This window comes from Camellia sinensis, chromosome 11 (assembly GCF_055761805.1).
Source record: "Camellia sinensis isolate YWXY chromosome 11, ASM5576180v1, whole genome shotgun sequence".
Taxonomy (NCBI): Eukaryota; Viridiplantae; Streptophyta; class Magnoliopsida; order Ericales; family Theaceae; genus Camellia; species Camellia sinensis.
In genome coordinates, this window is record NC_138971.1 from 177,578,934 (window position 1) to 177,600,654 (window position 21,721).

The following is a 21,721-nucleotide window of genomic DNA, read 5'->3' on the forward strand; positions in this document are numbered from 1 at the left end:
GTGGTTATGATTCAAAATATAGTATATAGTGTGTATTACATTATTCAAATGTGCATACAAAAATAATATTAATTATTTTTCAAATATGTAGCATCTTTTTTTTATCACAGATTTTATTAGTTATTAATCACACTTAAAAGATGTGATCTAAATGTTATTAATCACACTTAAAAGATGTGATGTAAATATTTTTAATCACACTTAAAAGGTGTGATCTAAATGTTATTAATCACACTTAAAAAGTGTGATTAAAAATGATCTTTTTTAATCACACTTCCAAAGATCACACTTAAAAGGTGTGATCAAAAATATTTTTAATTACACTTAAAAGGTGTGATCTAAAGTTTTTAATCACACTTAAAAGGTGTGAACTAAAGTTTTTAATCACACTTAAAAGGTGTGATCTAAATATTTTTAACCACACTTAAAAGGTGTGATCTAAATATTTTTAATCACATTTAAAAGGTGTGATCTAAATGTTTTTAACCACACTTAAAAGGTGTGATCTAAATATTATTAATCACACTTAAAAGGTGTGATGAAAGCATTTTTTAATGACACTTAAAAAGTGTGATTAAAAATGACCATTTTTAATCACACTCCTAAAGACCACACTTTAATAAAACTTAAAAGGTGTGATTAAAAAACATACATCACACCAAAAAAGTGTGATCTTTATCTATATTTGTAGTAGTGACATCCGGTTTTAAATTAGAAATTTTGAGTAATTTTATGTTTTTTTATTTTTTTATGTTATAAATTATGAAGAACAATTTAGCAAAATGTGAAACATTGTAACGTGTAAAATTAACTTTTGTTGCTGCTTGCTATTATCACTTGACAAATTTTTTTAATAACTATATCACGGTTTTGAAATTAACGATTAGACAAATTTTTAGAGAATCTAAAATTTTAAATATTTGAGTTTTTTGATATTCGACCTCCAGACTGCTTAAATTATAAGTCATTTGATTATCTCTCTTACTTTTTAAACCAAATCTCTTGAAGTTATACTTGACAATATTTATAGCAGTGGTGATACATACCACTAAAAGATAGCACTAAGTCAGTTTTAATGAGCTGACAGTGCAAGAAATAAAAAATAACAAAAAACAAAAAGTAAAACATCAAATCAATTAGAGCTATAGTGTATTTAGAGCTATTAGAGCTCATTGTTTTAGAGCTCTTAAACAATTTTCTATTTACTGAAGCCAAAAATACAAGGGTGCTAGTTGCCACCTGGCTTGTACTGTGTATATATATATATACAAACATTTATATAATTATAGTCACTTTGTTTGATTTTAATTTTTAGAATTTACTTTTCAAAAAATTTTACTTTTTTGTTTTTCGTAATTTTTTTTTTGTTTTCATTGAATTTTTAAAATATTTTAAGCATTTTTTAAAAATTTTAGACACACTTAACATAAATATACTTAAAAAGTATAATATTTGTGAAAAAAATATTTAAAAAATTCACTAAATATCAAAAATACGAAATAAATAAATAAATAAATAAAAATTCAGTATATTTTTTTTATATTTTTTTGTATTTATTAATTTTTTAATATATTTTTAAAATTTTTTTTTTACTATTTAGATACATTTGAGCAAAGTTTATCGAAAAAGTAAGAAAATTACTTGAAGTTTTAAAAATATTCATTAACAACAAAAAAATGAAAATTTTGATTTATAAAATACTGAATTCAAAAAACTAAAACCATGACTAATTATTTTATTTACACATTAGTCTACTATTATAAAATCAAACCCAACTTCTTTTTGATGTAGTATGTAGATGGAATATTTCTCCCATGTTCTATTATGCAAAGATTTATTGTGTTTTTAAACACTCACAAACAGACATATATATATATATATATATATAAAATAATGATTGAGGTTTTTTTTTTTTGGGATCTTCACAATTTTTTTTTAGACCTCAACTATTGATGGTGTGAGTTCTACACCTACATCAATGATTAAGATTCAAAAAAAATTGTGAAAATCTAAAAAAAATGTCTCAAGCATTTTTCATTTATATATATATATATATATAAAATATAAAGATTGGTAGCTAGGTGTACATCCGGCGGGGACGAACTTGAACTGTAAGAGGGTTAGCCATTTCGCAAGAAAGCCTTAGCACCTCCGACAAATCCACGGAGTCGTTGTTGTGATCCCATGGACCCCACTCGTACTCCTTCAACAGAGACGCCACCCAGAAGTTGACCGTGGTCAAGCCCAATGACTTCCCTGGACAAGACCTCCGACCCGACCCGAATGGTGCCAGCCTCAGATCCGACCCCATCACCGTGAAGTTCTCCGCTACCACCACGTCATCATGCTTGGTCACGAACCTCTCTGGGAGGAACTTGAGTGGGTCCAACCAGAGGTGTGGGTCCCTGGTGATGGCCCACATGTTAACCATTGCTGTGGTCCCCGCAGGCACGTTGTATCCATCAACCCAAGTGTCTGTGATTGCTAAACGGGCCCACGATAGAAGTGGTCCAGGTGGGTGAAGCCTAAGTACTTCCTTTACCACTGCCTGCAAGTAAACCATTGATGGAATATCGGATTCTGTTACCGCTCCTGATTTTCCCACGACCCTATCCACCTCCTCTTGCACCTTTGATTGGACATCTGGGTGGAGTACCATCCTCGCCAGGATCCACTCTATCAAAACCGCCACTGTATCTGTTCCTCTAAATATCATTTCCTGTTGTATCAAATCATTACGCTTTAAATTACTATTCTTCTCCTCACTTAAAAATATAGAGAAATGTTAGGGATGATGAAAAAAATTTCATGAAAATGATCATGAAAAATTTATGACCCTTAGATTACTTTAATTAGTGTGTGGTGCTTTATTATAAGTGTAATCTAAAGGTTACAAATCTTTCATGATCATTTTCATGAAAGACTTTTCATGATACCTAGCATTGCTGGAAAATATATCATTTACATTTACTCCTCCTTAAATGTATCACTGTAATAAATTTCATATATATTCAATTTATTATATTTCAAAAATAATGGAAAACATCATCATATCCTATGAATCATTTTTACAAATATGATATAACTACATGGATACCAATCAGTGTGTTTGGTTTGAATTTTTTAGATTAAATTTTTTGAAAATTGAATTTTTTGATTTTCTTATTCTTTTGTTTTTAGTGTATATTTTTTAAATTTTAAACATTTTTTTACTTTTTTAGATGCACCTTAATTAGATATATTTAAAAAGTAAAAAATTTATGAAAAAATATTTTAAAAAATTAATAAATACATAGAAATACAAAAAATGTATTGAATTCTTGTATTTTTTTTGTATTTTTGGTATTTAGTAAATTTTTAAAAGATTTTTTTACATTTTTTTATTTTTTAGGTGTATTTATGTTAAGTGTGTCTAAAAAGTAAAAAAATTGCTTAAAATATTTTAAAAAATTCAATAAAAAAAAGAACACGAAAAATAAGTGAGTAGAATTTTTTGAAATGTGTTTTCTGAAAAGAGAGTACAAGCAAGCTGAATGTGTTTGGTTTGAGTTTTTTGAATTAAATTTTTTTAAAATTGAGTTTTTTGATTTTTGTATTTTTTTGTTTTTAGTGAATATTTTTAAAATTTTAAACATTTATTTCTATTTTTTTAGATGCACCTTACTTAGATGTATCTAAAAAATAAAAAAATTGTGAAAAAATATTTTAAAAATTTAATAAATACATAGAAATATAAAAAATGTACTCAATTCTTGTATTTTTTTTGTATTTTTGGTATTTAGTGAATTTTTAAAAAAAAATTACAATTTTTTTACTTTTCAAGTGTATTTATGTTAGGTGTGTCTAAAAAGTAAAAAAGTTGCTTAAAATATTAAAAAAATTCAATAAAACAAAAAAACACGGAAAATAAAAAGGTAAAATTTTCTGAAAAGTATTTTTGAAAAAATGGAATCAAGCAAACCGGATCGGTGAGCGAATCGGAAAAGGCATATTGGTTCAATCGTCAGGCTCAATCGGAATCGAATCATGACGTAATAAATATATTAAAATTATATTTAAATAAAAATATAAGTAATAAAATTATAAATTAAAAAAATTAAATTATCTTAAATATTTCTCCTAATATTTTTTTTTACTAAAAAATATGATAATATATTTTAAAATATTATTAATTTTAATTTTAGAAGAGGAAATCAAACATCTAATATTTTCTTTATATGATTTTAATTCAAATAATTTGATTGAAAGAACAAAATTTTGGAGGAATGTCAAAATTTCAAGTCTTCTTCTAATAAATTTGATTGAATCTCACATGGATTTTTTAAGTTTTTTTGGAAGAATTTTTTTCTTATAAATAGATAGAGACTTTTACCATAATTTCAAATTCTTAATGAGATTCCTCACAATAGAAGACCATTGAAAGAGAGTTTTCAATTAAAATTTTCTTATATATATAATAAGAAAGAAAAATAAGAGAAAGAATAAAAAAAAAGCTAGAAAATATCAAAAAAAAAAGTTCAAAATTTTCAATTTAATTGACTCGGCGAATTGTCCTCTGATCGACAGATTCGGCGGTTTAACCGTCGGTTTTTTTAGTTCTCTTTAAATAGGCCGGTTTTTGGCTTTGATATATTTAGACCGAAACTCCGACCAGTCGATAGTTCAATCAATCGAATCGGCCGGTCTGGTCTAGTTTTTAAAACCTTGGTGGATACGATAAAATATTTAAAAAATAAGGTATGAGTATAGATGGATATATACATTTGAAAAAAATATTATTTTTAATTTAAAATAATATAAAATTTAGTTAGTTAAAATCTAACCAACACTTTATATTTAATGCTAAAAGTACGGTATAAAACAAAATTAAATATCATTATATTAAATAATTTATAAATTAAAGTTTAATTTTAAAATCATGTAAAGCATACAAAAAATAAAGGAAAAAAAAAAACTAACTTTACATTTGTGTAGAAAAAATTACTATTCCAACTAAGGTACAATTTGAAGATATACTAGGTACCTATATGGTGCAACAATTTTTTTTTTAAAAAAATTTAAGTATATATTTTGTGTATTTAGTACATATACAAAAATACTATGTAAAGTGTAATGACATATTTATCAAAATATTCATATTAAATCATTTGAAAAATCACATAAGTTTGTTTTTTTTTAACGAATTAATGTCACGATATATAGAAGGATTCACTCTTAAAATTAACTTTTGGACGTGCATGCAAACAGCAATACTAATTAAGAACCATGCTATTAAAACTATATATTGAGTGAATGATTTTACAAACATACATAAATACTGACAATTTCGAAATATTATAATTTTAACTTTTTTGACAAGAAAAATAAGATAAAATGATATTTGGTGTCGGATCTTTTTATATATTTATTTCACTTTATATATATATATATATATATATTTATATGATAGTTGTATATGTACATGTAAGATTAATTATATTTAAAAATAATAATTAAATCTAATATGACCCAAAAAAAGAGCGGTAAATATCGATATGTATGGTATCTATTGATAGGTATCATGATTTGGGATATTTGATAGGATTATTACTATTTACCAATATATCAATAATTATTATCAGATATGATTATCACTAATACCAATATGTATTAGTGTTGTTCAAAACTATGATAGATTAAATGAAATATTCTAACAACATAGTAAGTTGATAGCCTTAAAAAGTAAAAGAAATGTTTGGTTGACTACCCTTAGGTCAATAGAGATTTGTCTAATCGTTTATTTATGGATCTCAAAAATTAATCAAGGTGTATTTAAGTTAGTCCAGTCATTCAATTATCAAAAAAAAATTTCCCTATCAAATAACAACTGATCAAAAAATAAATAATATATATATATAACAAGTTAGGGTGAAATGAATATTACTAACCCAAAGTACAGCGACCATATCAGGATCAGATAACTTGTCGGGGCCATGCAGAGAAAGTAGAACGTCAACAAAATCTTGGTTCGCGAGAGCTTGGGCTCTATCTCTATGTTCAGAGATAATCCGGTTCACAAACCGGTTCACTTTGGGCACAAGTTTGGAACATCTAGACCCTACTTTTTGCAGGTCAAGCCCTGCGAGCCAAGGAAGGTAATCACCCCAGTTGAGTTTCCCTAACAGCTCATACCCTTCTTCCACAAGCCTGCTTAGCTCATCGCTTTCATCACTACCCAGTTGGTATTCACGTCCAAACACAGAGCACATCATGTTGTTCAAAGAGGCCCGTTTCAGTATGTCTCGAACACTGAATTCTCCTTTGAGTCCCGCAATCACTGTAATCATCTGGTTCGCGATTTCGAACCTCTGGGCTTCTGAGTTACTGATTTGCTGAGGGCAGAAGAGATGGGTCGAAGCGATTCTTCTTAGGGTTCGCCAGTACACTCCATAAGGAGCAAACCCAATTGCTCTGTTGAACATTAAGCTATAAGCTGACTGTTTCACCGGGCGATCGGCGAAGACCGGGCTAGTTAATATCTCTTTAGCTACGTCGGGGTTGGAGGTGATGATAACCCGGGTCTCGCCCAGGCTGAAAGCCATGAGCCGCTTTGCTCCGAAGAGCTCGGCCGTGGCTGCGAGCCGGCGGTGAGCAAGGCTAGCCATGAGGGACATGCTTCCGAGCACTGGTACTCCCCGAGGCCCTGGTATGATTGGGCCATGAGCTTTAGTTCCTCTCTTCCAGCCTTGCTTTCCCCAAGCTGGGCCACCAGGGTGTGCCCAGTAGAGCAAAGTCATGATCAGCCAAAAACAAAATAGAGCAACTAGTATAAAAGTTATGTTTTCAGGAGATAAAGATTTGGATTTCGAAGTGAGGAACAAAACCCACATACTCTCTGTAGTACGTGTTTCCATGGCGGAAAAGGTTTGAGCTCTGACAATATCTTGACGGTACTGTTTGTTTACCCTTTTTGGGTAATACTATGACGTGGTATGTTTGTACATATAGACGGAGAAGGGGGAGAGAGAAATTTAGAAATGTTTTTTTTACTATTGAATTATTTTATCATTTTATTTTACATTTTAGGTACTTTTATACTAGTATAAAATATTATGTCGGTAGAATTCATCCCGATTAAAAAATAAAAATAATTTTCCAATATAAAATTTATAAAAAATAAATTTAGAATGATGTGTTTATAATATTTTCTTTTTTAAAATTATGAAAATAATGGATGATATTTTGGTTGAAAATGAAAGTCCTACAAAAAAAAAAAAAAAGTCATATAATTCTTTTTGAAAATTTTGTTGGCATGACCTTACTCTTGAAAATAATGAGACTTATCATGTCAAATGAAAAATTATATACGTAATGAAAGTTTTTAATTAAATATTTTGGTGGTGTAGTGTTCTTATAAATTTAAAATACTTAACCCAAATTAAAGTTTTTTTTTTAGGGGGATTAAAATTTATACCAGTATATATAAAAAAAAATCAATTATTATATTATTGTTAAATTTTCTTACATCTTCGTAATTTTATAACTTAAATTTTTATGTTTTGTATACAACTTGATAATTGTATGAATGACGTTCATTCAAAAAGTGAGTCGCGTACTCACCGAGATGGGTAATTGTATGAATAACGTTGATTCAAAAAGTGAGTCGCGTACTCACCGAGATGGGTGTGGTCACAGACTCATCGTGCAAAGGAGGAGAAGACGAAGCGAACGTGGGGTGTGATGTTTACAAGTGGCAATTTGGGACATAATAGTGATGGTTACGTGTCATTGTTTGGAGCAACCCACTTGGATACTTTTTGAGCAAATATTAAATGAAAGGGTAGTGACGTTATTTTAGTGAGGTAATTAATTAAGAAATTATTTGAATTAAGACTAAACAAATTTCTATTAACTTGGTCATATAATTTCTCTTATGATTTTTTTTTTTTATAAATTAAATAATAATATTATCACATAAGCTTTATATTTAAGTGCAAAGTTTATCATATGAGTTGGCGTAGAAGATTAAAAAAACTTAATTAATCACATAGATATATTTATTATAACTATTTTACTCTTTTAATTTAAAAATTGTACAATCAAAAGTACATAATTTTTACCTTTTAAAAGGAAGATATTTGTATAATTATTCTAATAATTATTAAGAGATATCATTGTAATATTAATGAAGAAATAAATATACATAACCTAGAAGGATAGTTCAGTTGGTTGGGAAAGAAAAATTTTGGGACGCGCGGTAAATCTTGAACGTCTTGAGTTCAATTCCCACTCTCAACCCATTTACTCATGAGTCACTGTGTTTTTACCTGGTCGATCGGTTTGAGATCCCAAGATTAGCCGAGGTCCTAAAAATATGGTGGCCCAAATATTCAATAATCAAAACAAGAAAAGAAAAAAGAAATAGATATACATAACAGCCATGTCTTTACCTTTTTTTTTTTTTGGAATCATTGGTGTGGGGTGGGGCTGAGCAAGAGACAAATTCTGCTTTCCCAAAGCTATTTGGTAACCCAACATAAATTATTTGGCAGTGTGCGTGAACGGCGACTGATCAATTTGATTGTTTCTTGCACTGTCCCAATCAAATGCCTTTTTAACTTTGAATTATTCCGAATACATTTTATTTTTGATACCATGATTTATGGGGCTAGATAAATTGTAATAACTCAGCAAGCTATTCATTGACATGAGATTTTATTTTATTTTTGTGGTCGCGGATGTGATATGAGATTTATGAGGTTAGATAAATTATAATAACTCAACAAGCCTATTACATTCATTGACATAGGATTTTGTTTTATTTTTGTGATTGCGGATGTGATATGGGAATGGGACGATGCTACTAAAGCACGTACCAATGGATGTTGGTTCGGTTAGGCTAGAGGTGTCTCCGCCACATCATTTTTTTTTTTTTTTTTTTTTTTTTGGATCGGCAAAGTAAAAATTTCATTAACAACATGAAATTAAAGGTACAGGAAAATGGCATGCATCGAGAGAGATTCGGAAAGTACAAATTACCCCTACTACTGCTACTCGCATCCATACAACCAACCTCTCGGCCTCACGATTTTTTTTTTTCACGAAAAAAAAAAAAAAAAAAAAAAAGTTAAGAAGGACTTAACTATAAAAAAAAAAAAAAATGTATATATAATGATGCGTGCTCTAAAAAAAATGTATATAAAATGTCTCCGCCACATCATTGTTGACACATTACATATAATAGAAAGATAGATAGATGTAAAATAATGATGCGTGCTCTAAAAAATAATTATAAAAATGTATATATAAAAAAGAAAAGACTATGTAAATTAATAAAAATTTTAAATATTCTACAGTAATTAATATGTTATGGAATAAAAAAAATTGAGAATCCAAAACAAAACGCATTTTAATAATGTTATAGATGCAATATTAATGAGTAAAAAATTCGTAAGATTTATAATTAGTATAATATTACTCATAAAAAATATATATATATTCTAATTTATTTTGTGTCTCATTCCATTATATATCTAAAATAAATAGGAGCTATTTCTTTTCGCTCATTTTTATACAATTTTTAAAATAAAAAAAAAATCTTTCGTGCCTTAGGACTCGTTTGAAAATAGATTATTTTAATAACTTTTTAACTTTTTTTGAAAATATGTGAAAAAAATAAAAAAAAATGATGTGATAATTTATAATGACTTTTTGACGTAATATATAATTGACAAATGAAACGTAATTTATAATTAACAAAGGAGACCTAAACAAGATTCATGTGTATCCTTTGATGCTCACTCATGCTGATACAAAATGGACCCACCCATTTTAAAATTATGTTTACGATTTTAATTTGTCAATTTGAATAGTTTTGTTTTGAATTTAGTACATGTAAATTATAAATACATATGATAAATACATTTCGAGTCATTTTTTATTTTAAAAAATACATATCACCTCAAGATATTTCAAACTGCATATTTTGGTGCTTGGAATTTCATTTTTTTTTTTTTTTTTTTATGAATGGTTGCCCGGGTCATTTTATGCGTACCTCGACTAATTTCGAGACTCACGCAAAGCTTCCCCTTCACGTAGATTGGGCAAATTTTCAGCAAAATTTGCAGCCATGGCCCCGAAGGAGTTATAGTGCTTGGAATTTTATTTTTTTTATGGATGAGTGTTCGAACCAATTTACGTGCACCTTCACTAATTTCGAGATTCATGTAAAGCGTTTTTTTCACATGGATCGAAAAAATCTCAGGCAAAATTTTGCAAGTGTGGTTCCAAGGAGTTGATAGTATTTAATAAGAGTTGAGCCTAAAATTTAAAGGGAACACACTCGAGTTCCAAAGTGTATCCGCTAAGCCAATCTTTTGGGATTTGGAATTTCATTTTATATCAACCACATTTCGCTAAACTTTGTACTTCGACAAAAGAGGCGTATGCATCAATTTTGCTATATGTAACAAATTATTTATTTATTTATTATTTTTTTTTTTTTTGTGTGTGCGTGTGTTTTTTTTTTTATTTTTTTGGGTGCTCCGGAAAGGATCATGGGAGCCATTGATTGTGGATCAAATATCTTAATGTAGTGATCTAGATAATTAGTACTTTAAAACAATATTTATTATTGGGTGGAGGCACAGATAAAAATCGAAAAAGAAGTTTTGATGTCACCAGGGCTAGAAACCTTGAAAAATAACTAGGGAGTAATGTTTCATTTCACTTACTAATTGATACATTTCATTTTGTTTCCTAAAATACTAATGCAAAAATGATGGCTTTCATTATTTAGATTTTAGATTAATTACTATTAATTTGGAGCACCATATGTACTTGTTTCAAGAATATTGAATAATTTCTCAAGATTTAGCATATATTATAAATGAGTGCATGAAGGGGATCAATTACCTTAACTTTTTTGCTTATTGGTCTTGTGGGGTGAGTAATTTGATGTGAGCATGCTAATCAACTTCGTGAAACATGTTTAAATAATGCATATCCTATTCTACTTCTTTGGAACCTTGGATGCCTTTCAGGAAGGTTCATGGAATATATATATATATATGTACACACGTGCAAACGTATACATAAATACAAATGAGATAGCAATTCAATATGAAAATTTTCTAGCTTGGGGGTCAAGAATTTCATGTACTAGCCTACCTTGAGTTTTAACTTTTCAATAGGAGTAATGTTAAACTAATGGAATTAGTCTGATTGACCTCTTGCACATTACTAGGAGGTTAGGTTAGTAATTGACATCACTATATTAAATTGAATTTTGTTTTAAATTTTAAAATTTATTTATTATATGACATATCAATTGATAAGAAAAATTTATAAATTTTTTTTTTAGTCGAAATCAAAGGCCAGGCAGATGATTTTATTTATAGCTGTTGGTATAATGAGTCATTAGTAGGTTAGGGTGGCATTGGAAGGTATATATATATTTACTCAACTTGTTAAAATTGATTCTTTGAATTTTTTGAAAAAAAAAAAAAAAAAAATTGTTTGACTCCATTTTCTATTTGACTGCTTTTAGGATTTTTTCTGCTGTGCAAAGATGTATTACGCAACTTTCAGTAACATTTGGATTTTGACCAAAAGGTGACTCTGAAATGCTAGAAAAGTATGGCTCTGGACTATATGAAATTTGAACACAAATCTAATTTTTCATCTCAGCATGTTGTGTGATTTTGAGAAGTTTGACACCTATGTTTGTTTCTTTCTTAGAACAAATTATAGCTTCAGAGGGCATTGCGATCTTCTGTCATTTTGGAAAACAAAAACAAGTGTAACAAATATAATTGGTTCCTAATATAATAAAAAAAAGATTAAAGGGTTGTTCAATGATTTAATTATGTTACACTTTGAATGCATTTAGTATGCCACTTGGGCAAATATCCCTATCTATTACAGTACGTTTGTTCTTTTACATAATTTAGTGTATTAAATGGTTGGTGCCACACAACTCAACGAAAGAAAACCAATCGTTGAGAGGGAAAAAAAAGGTAACAAATCATTAATTTGTAGGATTAGGGCAAATGATGAAACGAATTAATCAAAGTGATAATTGGTCAAGTTGGCTTTGAGATGGTTTGTTGTGGAATATGATGTTTCATTTTGGTCACTCTTGATTTGGACTTTTAAAACTCGATCAATTACTTGACCAACTTTAATGGATGCTAAATATCTCACTTTTAAGTGAAGTGATATTTTAATTGTCTTTGTGAGCTGGTAAAAGATTCATAGAAAGCACTTTCAATGTTGTAATTCATATTATCATTTGTACTTGATCATCACTGCTAGTGCTAGTGCTAGTGCTAGTGCTAGTTGATTGGTTTGAAGCCCAACAATACCTAAACGCCCTCAGAAATTTTTTGTGCAAGTTGAAACTAAATCTTGTAAAGAGTTTGGGCAATTGTGAACCAATACCATTTGATTATTATACAAGATTGTACTGCTTGGACGGAGATTGATCTGTAAGATTTCTGTCTATTCAATTTTAATTGTTACACAAGAATATATTAGTTTATAAAACAATCTAATCCTAGAACGAAAAAGGAAATACGACTTATTTTAATATACAAAATATATATACTACTATATATACATAAATTCCTAATATATTCTCATACCTCCGCTCAAACTCAGGGTGTTTTAATAGAAAATACTGAGAGTTTGCCAAGAAGAAATTGAAACCGAGCAGTGGTGTGAGTCTTGGTGAAGAAATCAGCAAGTTGTAGAGCCGAAGAGACGAAAGGAAGTGAAATAGAGTTAGACTATAGATGCTAATAGACAAAGTAACAATCAATCTCAATATGCTTCATCCGCTCATGGAAGATAGTGTTATGGGCAATCTGAATAGCACTGCGGTTGTCGCAATAGACAAAGGTTGGAGAAGACTGAGGGACACCCAAATCAGATAGAAGACAACGAAGCTAAACAATCTCAACAGTAGTAGGAGTCGTAGCACGGTACTCAGATTCGGCAGTAGAGCGAGCAACAACAGTTTGTTTCTTACTTTTGAAAGATATCAAGGAATCGCCAAGAAACGTACAGAAACCAAATGTGGACTTACGATCAGTAACATCACCAGCCCAATCAGAATTAACATAGGCCACCAAATCCAGAGAGGAAATAGAGGATAATAGTAAAATATAGTACCTCGAAGATAGTGGAGAATCCGAACCAATGTAGCCCAATGTATGGAGCGAGGAGCAGAAACAAACTGGTTTACCGAACAGTATAGGCAAGATCAGGACGAGTAACTGTCAAATGAACTAAACAACCCACAAGCTCGCAATATAAAGTGGGATTATCTAGAGGGACACCATCAGTAGAGTTGAGGTTCACATTAAGCTCAATAGGTGTATCAGAAACCTTAGTATCAGTAAGACCAGCACGGTGAATGACTTTATTAGCATACTTAGCCTGAGACAGAAAATAGCCATTTGGAGAAGAAGCAACCACAATACCAAAAAAATACCGTAATGGACCCAGATCTTTCATTTCAAAGTTGCGGAAGAGATGCTGTTTGACCTCAAAGATAGTAGAAGAGTCAGAGCCAGTGATAATCATATCATCCACATAGAGTAAGAGAGTAACAAAACCAGCCAAGGTACGTCTTAGAAACAAAGCAGAGTTGGAAGCAGAAGGATGAAACCCAAGTTTAGTAACAGCAGTCTGAAAGCGTCATACCAAGCCTGAGGAGATTGCTTCAAACAAATACAGAGCACGCCGAAGACGACAAACCTATCTAGAGGAACAGTGAAGGCTAGGGAGAGGATGCGTGTAAACCTCCTCAGCGAGATGACTATTAAGAAAAAGCATTCTTAACATCCATTTGATAAAGAGGCCAATGGTGAACAGCTGCGATAGATATCAAAATATGGATAATAGTCATCTTGACAACAGGGGCAAAGGTCTTCTCATAATTAATACCATGCTCTTGTGAAAAACCCTTGGCAACCAGACGAGCCTTGTAGTCCTCAAGAGAACTATCGAAATGAGTCTTGACTTTGTAGACCAATTTCTAACTAACCAGATTCTTACCAGTAGGCAAAGGAACCAACTCCCAAGTACTAGTTTTCTACAAAGTAGACAACTCATCCTCTATAGCTCGAAGATCTTGCAGCTGCGTCACCTCTGGTGGTTGCATTCGAACTGCGGGTAAAGGCCCTCCTAGGCTGCTCCTTCTCCTGGTCAATGAGGCCCTGCTTCATAGCATCCTCGATCTATACTCCCATCTCATGCAAATCTGAAAAGGTAGGGAAGGGGAGCACGATCATTTTCTGCATTAGTTTGGGCTGGAGGTTGCGCACAACCATCCGTATTTGATCCTTATCCGTTGGCCTAATGGTCATCATTGAGGCCTTGGCCCTCCAGCGGGCCACGAATTCTGAGAAGCTCTCCTTAGGCTCCTGCCTCGTCGTCTCAAGATCACGGGTCGTAATCTCGATTTGGGTATTGTATGAATATTGTGCGACGAAAGCCTCGGCCATCTCCTCCCAGCTTCGTTTCACTGAATCCTCCAATTTGGCGTACCAAATGGCCGCAATACCCGACAGGGTCCTGCCAAAAAGGGAAAGCTTCTGTAATCTTGTCAAGCCCATCGGGCGCAGAACATCTGAAAACAAACTCAGATGGACCATGGGATCTCCTGACCCGTCAAAACGGTCGATGTGAGGCATCTTGAACCTGTCCGGCAGTGTCACAGCTGCGTCAGTGTACCCGTCTTCAATGTCCGGGATGGACTTTACCCCCTGGGATTTTTTGAACATCTTTTCTAGCTTGCTCACCTTCAGCGCTGTAGGGTCTAACTCGAACTCAAAGGGTGAATCCGGTAGGTTGATCGGTGCTTTAGACAGTTGGGGTAAGATTGGGGGCGGAGCCGGTCCTGTCGGAATGTTCATATCTCCCTGGACATTTGGTGCCTCCTCGAGTGCTGGAACTCCTGGTGGGGGAGGAGCTTGATTCGAAGCAGATGCTCCGTTTTGCTGTTGCAGCCGGGCAATTAAGTCTGCCTGTTGAGCCATGATCTCAGCCTGCTGTTTGGCAAATTCTGCTTGACGAGCAGCCTCTTGCTGCATGGTTTTCATGCTCTCTTGGAGTTGACGCATCATTTCCTCCATTCCTGCCATGTTCTGCTGTTCCGACTAACTGACTGGTGGGGTGACTAAAAACTGATAAAAACTGAGGCCTCAGCCTGGTTATTCACTGGTGGGGTGGATAAGGGCCACTGATCTGGTAACTGCTGAACTGGTGATTTGTGCCTGACTGGCCCTTTTACCCTGCCTCTGGCAAAGGAACACTAATTGCCCTTGAACTGAATCTCTGACCTGACAAAGTCTATCAGCACAAGTTCGATGAACCTCGGGGGATATCGGAGCCTTTTGAAGCTATGGTTTCAGGACTACCCCTAGCAAAAGAGAAAACAAACAGCACCTCAGCTCAACTTCACCAAAACAGATACGAGTGTAGCAGGATGACTGTGCCCTCTACTGAATTCTGCCCTCAAAATTCAGCCTCAAATCTGATACCCTCAGATAAACTGAATCCCAAAATACTGAACTGGTGCCCGCAGGCCTAATGCCCAAACTTGCAAACTGATACATGCATTCCTGTAGAGACGCACTCTAAAAGCACATAACAGATAATTGAGAGCCAAAACACCCCTATGGAGGGGTAGGGTTTTCCTGTCCTATTTTGTCAGGAGCTAGGGCTTCACTACGCACGCAGCGGTTTCAAACAACCTACAATCGGGTAAGCAACCTGTCCTAGCTTGGAATGGTCACTATGGATTCCGAATATGCACTAGGTCAAATGGTCAAAAGGGTGCCCCGGTAAAACCGGGGTTTGTGTTCCCATACTGGCAGAGCCCACAATCGGTCAGCCTTATGGTCATGTCTTGACAAGACAAGCCTCCGGCAAACCGTTCAGGAATAGCAGATGGCAAACACGGTGTCCTAGGCACACCAATACAAATGCAATGCAAAGAAACACATAAGTGTAATCAAAACAAGATATCATGAGTTCGAGTCAAGTTCTCTAAATCCCCAGCGGAGTCGCCAAAAACTATAGACGTCCCTGAACGCCCCGGGAGGGATGAGTCACGTTCCGTTCGTATTGGGGTTACTATAGCTCGGACTCTCAAATTGTCACGGTTCTAAATCTGAATCAAAGAGTCCAAATCCGGCAAATCGTTTTGAGAAAACAGATTTTGAAAGAAGTGCCAAACATGGACTGCTTTGCCAGATACAGAGTCGCCACCTAAATATTTTATTTTGGGAGAAATTTAGGAAACCCTAACTCGTTGCCTAAGGCCACGTGTCCGTCATCACCAAAGCTGCCTCGGCTCGGGAACTTGGGTACGATTGGGGAAGGTCACTTCGTGAGCACCCCCGCTCGCCCGATCAAAGATCGGCCTCTACTAACCATGATATCTATTTTTGAAAACATTATGTGTTCTTATTCCCGTTATTAGCCTAGATTTACTATGTGATGCGCACAGCATACAAGTATAGACTGGGTCGTCTGAATTGGAACAAAACATTTCATGTTTATTTTTTAAAGTGGTTTGATGGTGCTACCCGCAAGTAAGCTAAGACGTGGATTTGCCACCCTCGGGTGGGCTTAGAAAAACATGATTTTGCCACTATCTAGTGGGTTTAAAACTCACAGTTGATGAATTGTTCCAATTCAAATAACCCAACCTTCACCCACAGGCATTCAGGCAGTTATATCACATAAGCAATTAGCCTCATAGTAAGCATGCTATCATGGCAGTCACTCACACGCATGCAAGGATGCTAAAGCATAAAACTTACTGAGTACTCCAAGCCAAAACAAATGCTAATTAGAAATCCATGCATGATCTTAATTATACAGAAATGCCTAATGCAACACATGCAAAAGTGCAACTATAGTAGGCTCGGCTATTCTAGACATGGCATATGAAATGCTACAGCTAACATGTATTCAACTTGGAATTGAAAATACAATGCAGTTAGTATGATGCGCCGAGCCTGGTGCATGCAAAACAGATGAATGAATGCAAACATGCTATCATACTGTATGCTAATTGAAACATTCCCTAATCTAACCATCATAAGCTGGTAAATAAAAGGGAGAAAGACGTGGGGTTGGAAGACATACATCACACACACGCACACTTATTACAATATTGCCCTCGCGCGGAGGGTCCGAATAAATAATATACAGTCCCAAATGAATAATTACAGTCCAAATATGTACAAAACCCTAATTAATTAACAAATTAAATTAGGAAAGCAATAAATTGGCATGCAAGCCAGGGACTGCCTCAAATCTGCTCCGGGGGATGAATGATGCATGCTCGGGTTGCCTTGTGCGAAGAATCTCTCGCGATGCCCCGGTTTGCCTCTGTTTGTAATTGTTCTTGGAATGCGTGCCAAGCTCCGGAAGGTTGTCGATTTCTGATTTGCTGCAACAGAGAGCAACAAAGGGGCATGGCAAAGTATTTTCACATATGTATGCATGACTACTCTTCAGGGAGTGTAGTCCTCGGTCCTCGTGCCACCAATCACGCATATCGATGCATGATGGCCGAGGAGTCGAATTGCACGACTCAATATGAAATGAATGCACATATAAACACAACAAAACCTAAACTCCATCATGGATAATCCGAAGTGTCGGTGACTGGGAATTGAGACACGTTCCGTCACTCGAAGTACGAAACGTCCCTCGTTTCCCGTGCTCGGGCTAACTCCTATGCCAAGCACAATGCAATATGCATGACATGCATGAATGCAACTAATATACAACCTAGCATGCACAATGCTATGAGATGGCATACACAATGCACGATGTAACAAGGCATACGCAATGCGCTAACATACAACCTAGCATACACAATGCTATGAAATGAAATGGCATACACAATGCACAAGGGACTTACACCAACATGAGTGGACCTCAGCCACACTCACATAGGAGGCCATGAGATGAAAAATGAGACACTCGAAATGCGTGCACACATGCACGCAAACCGAGGACCGAACCCAAGGCATAGCATGCAACACTAACAAGGCATGGCAAGGCATGAAACATGGTATGAAAACATGCAAATTTCAGTGCTGAAATGTGATGCAAAACAGCCCCGAAATATGGAAACATGGCACCCGATGCATGGAATGAACCCGAAACACAAAACTAGGCATATACATTGGCTTATAGCTATACAAAAAATGCATTATTTGATCATGAAGTATGAAGACAGAAGCAAGATAGTCCCAAAACATGCATATTTCCAGTTTATAACAAGTCCCAAAAACGAATGCAAATAGGGCTAATCTATCATGCAAGAAAAGGCCTAAAATAGAGATTAAACACAAAGGGACAGAAGATGGCCCCAAACAAAGAAGAGCCCTTCAACAAAGTTGAATAGAGGATCAAAATAATGCACTTTACAGTTTATGACCGAGTCCAAAATAGTGCACAAGTAAGCTTAAGACACTATGCAAAAATAGGCCTAAAAGAAGGTTTAAACACAAAGAGCAAAAAGGGAACCTCAAACAGTAAAGGACCCTTGATCAAACATGAAGAGGGAGTCAAAATATGACTCTTTTCAGTTCGGGTCGGAGCCCAAAAATAGAAGCACAAGGAGCTAAAAAAACATGCAAACAAAGGGGCCAAAAGAGGGATAAAGAGGCAAGTGATAGAGGGAAGTCCCAAACAGTGAAGAGCCCTTCAACAAAGTTGAATAGAGGCTCAAAATAAGGCAACTCATAGTTTATATCAAAGCTCAAAACAGTTTACAAATAGGCCTAAAATACTATGCAAGAAAGAGGCCTAAAAGAGGTTTTTAACACAAAGTGTAAAAAAGAAGCCTCAAATAGGGAGAAGCCCTTAATAAAACATGAAATAGAGATTAAAATAAGACTATTTTCAGTTAGGGTCGAAGCCCAAATATGCGAGCACAAGGGGGTAGAATATAGATCAAAATAAAGCAAGAAAAGAGGAAAAGAAGACTTACCCTTGAAGAACCAATCTTTGACAGCCTTTGGACCAAGTTTGGGGACTCTTAAGCTCTAGAAATGGCCTTCAAGTTGCTGGAATGAAGTGAGGAGGAGGGGTGCTATGGGTTGTAGAGTAAAGGGTGTAGGAATGGTCCAAGAACAAAAGGGTTTTGATGTTTGGAATAGAAGGGAAGAGGGATTGAATGCAAGAGGCTTAGATCCAATTTTTGTAACCTCCAAAACACAGCTGGGGGGCCTAGATATATAGGCAAAAGTGTGGGAAAAAAGGGGGGGGAAATGGATTTCAAATTTCCCCCCAAAAGTGCAGTCCCCCGGATACGCAATCTGGGGAGAAACAGAATACATATTTGTAATGTACCAGAGAAGGGGAGCAAGGCCGGCCTAGTATCTAAGTTGCAGGTGGCCGGCCGGCCCTCTCCATTGCCGGCTGGCCAAGGGTCAAAAGGCTCAAGAAGTATTAGTGGCTGGTCACCCCAGATTGGTGGCCTCCCATGTGTGCACAACACAACCATGTGGTCAAAAACTGGAGAAAGTAAACCAGGAGAGAGAAAAGGCCACTTTTAGGAGGGGTTCAAAAGGGTCACACACAATTACTGGCCGGCAATGTGATATTGGTGGCCTCCCAGGTGTGTACAACACAAATATGTGGTTTAGGGCTGAAAAAAGTGGCCTTAGAGTGGTCAACATTGGCTTTCAAGTGAGAAAAATGGGCGACAGAGGGTGATGGAGGAATAAAACTGGTTGTCAGAACAATTACTGGCCTCCCACCCTTCTACGACCTTCCTAACAATGAAACAGAGGTCCCTGCCAAAAATGAACCCAAACCGATGCAAAATGAAGGTTCGGGAGCCGGAACGCGCAGCCCGAGGCCCCGAAAACTGACTGTTAGGCACCGGAAGTGGTGTTCAACCACGAAGTTGGTCTCTCGAGCCACAGTGTCCCTCAAAAGGGAGCAAATAAGATGCATGCCAAAAACCGGAGCAAACGGAGGTGATTAAGCGGTCCCGACCGAGGCACACGGCCAACGGCTTCGAAAAACCGGAAACCGGACTCTAAACGGGCAAAATGGCCTACGACCACGAAACGTAGCCTACGGCCACTGAGAGATGATCTACGAGACCTCTCCCTCCCTTCGAGAAGAGAAAATAGAGAAAACAGAGCTTGGTTCGCAAACCGAGGCAAAACATGAAAGAGTTCGGAAGTTCGGAGGCAAGGCTCGCAGTCGAGACTCTGAAACTTCTGAACGAGCACTATATGCAATATCACCGAGCGCTCAACTGGTGACGTCTGAGTCTCAAGGTCGGTCAAAAATGGGGTGTCTACAGTATTTAATATTTGATTAAATCAGAAGTTCAAACAGCCCAAAACAAAGGTTCAAACAGCCTAGCACAACAACAGGCCAAAAGGTTCAAGTGGAAGATATTCAAATTAGTAATGAAGAAAGTATAACGGCTATAAATGGCTATAAAGGTTCAAAAGGCCAAAAGGTTCAAAAGGTTGAAGTGTAAGATATTCAAATTTGTAATGATGGAGTGAAAGATATTCAAATTGGTAATGATGGAAGTACAACGGCTATAAATGGCTATAAATTCAAATGGCTACAACGGCTATAAATGGCTATAAATTCAAATGAATATAACGGCTATAAACGGCTATAATTTTCATTATATATAACAAAGTCTCTAATGTAAACAAGTTACAAAAAACTTGAAAATATTTTTTGATCTATAATCACTCACATCTATTCTCAGAAATTATACACTGAACCTTATAGCTTTAAGCCCATCATTCCCGTGTGAGATTTACAGAAAAATCAAAATTTCATTTTATATATCTATCTTTTAGAGATATTTATTGTAAGCTTTCTTTGAAAGCAAAAATACCATTTCATCTTGTAAAAGTTTTACAAACACTGTGTTCTTGAAATCTTGAGAGTGATTGTGAATCACTTAAGATTTGCAAGGGTTTGGGCTTGTGAAGTCTGTGTAAAATCCGTGAAGGATTGCTCCATTTGTAAAGAGGTTGCTAGCACCCCTGTGAAGCTATAAGATAATGAAAAATCTCAAGTGAAGCTTGAGGAGTGGATGTAGTGTGATAACCCTGTCCATTATTATGCTAATTGGTCCTTAATACAAATGTGATTATGTGTTTTGATATGATTTTGTGTGCCACTATGTGAAAATATGTGGTTTTGAACTTCTATCTGTTTATCGTAGGAATATCTGTTTGATTATCTGCTTTGGAAATTAAATCGAAGGTCTTATCGGCCACAGAACCTGAAATTGATTGCGCCATTATGATTAGCGTAATTTTTAGAGCCTACGGTGAAATTTAATTAGAAATTGATTCGGATCAGATTAAATTGATTTAATTAGCGAATTAGTGCCCCATTATCTGATATTAAAATAATGTGACCAAAGGGGCTTTTAATAAAGGCACTATACACTCAATTTCTCCCTTTTATCTTCATTTTGGTTGATTATAAACTCTAAGAAAGTGAGAGGGTCGACTAGAGAAGGAGCAAGGGGGAAAATTATGTGTTTGGCTCAAGTTTGAAAAATTGGAAGGTTGAACTCAAGAATTAAGCATACATTGGGGAGATTGAGCTTCTAGGTGAGTAATCAACCTTTTGACTCATGAGTTTGATTTGTAATTTTGGGGATCGAAGATTAATTAGTGAGTTAGACTATGGATTGAATTGTGTTTGTTGAATT

The 21,721-nt window shown here is 34.7% G+C and overlaps 1 protein-coding gene across 1 annotated transcript; it reads right to left on the reverse strand.

The window, feature by feature from the left end:
- Window positions 1-1,709: 1,709 nt before the first annotated feature.
- Window positions 1,710-6,964, reverse strand: LOC114315004 (cytochrome P450 78A6). The gene is made up of 2 exons (XM_028261582.2): window positions 5,928-6,964; window positions 1,710-2,719 (listed from the first exon to the last, which is right to left on the reverse strand). Exons 1-2 carry the CDS (start codon window positions 6,891-6,893, stop codon window positions 2,078-2,080), a joined length of 1,608 nt encoding a protein of 535 aa, XP_028117383.2. The 5' UTR covers window positions 6,894-6,964; the 3' UTR covers window positions 1,710-2,077.
- Window positions 6,965-21,721: the final 14,757 nt, after the last annotated feature.

Coding starts and splice junctions, on each gene's coding strand:
- LOC114315004 (XM_028261582.2), bottom strand. CDS start 6,893: ATGGAAACACGTACTACAGAGAGTATGTGGGTTTTGTTCCTCACTTCG. Junction 2,720..5,927: donor ATATGGTCGCTGTACTTTGG/GTTAGTAATATT, acceptor TTGATACAACAG/GAAATGATATTTAGAGGAAC.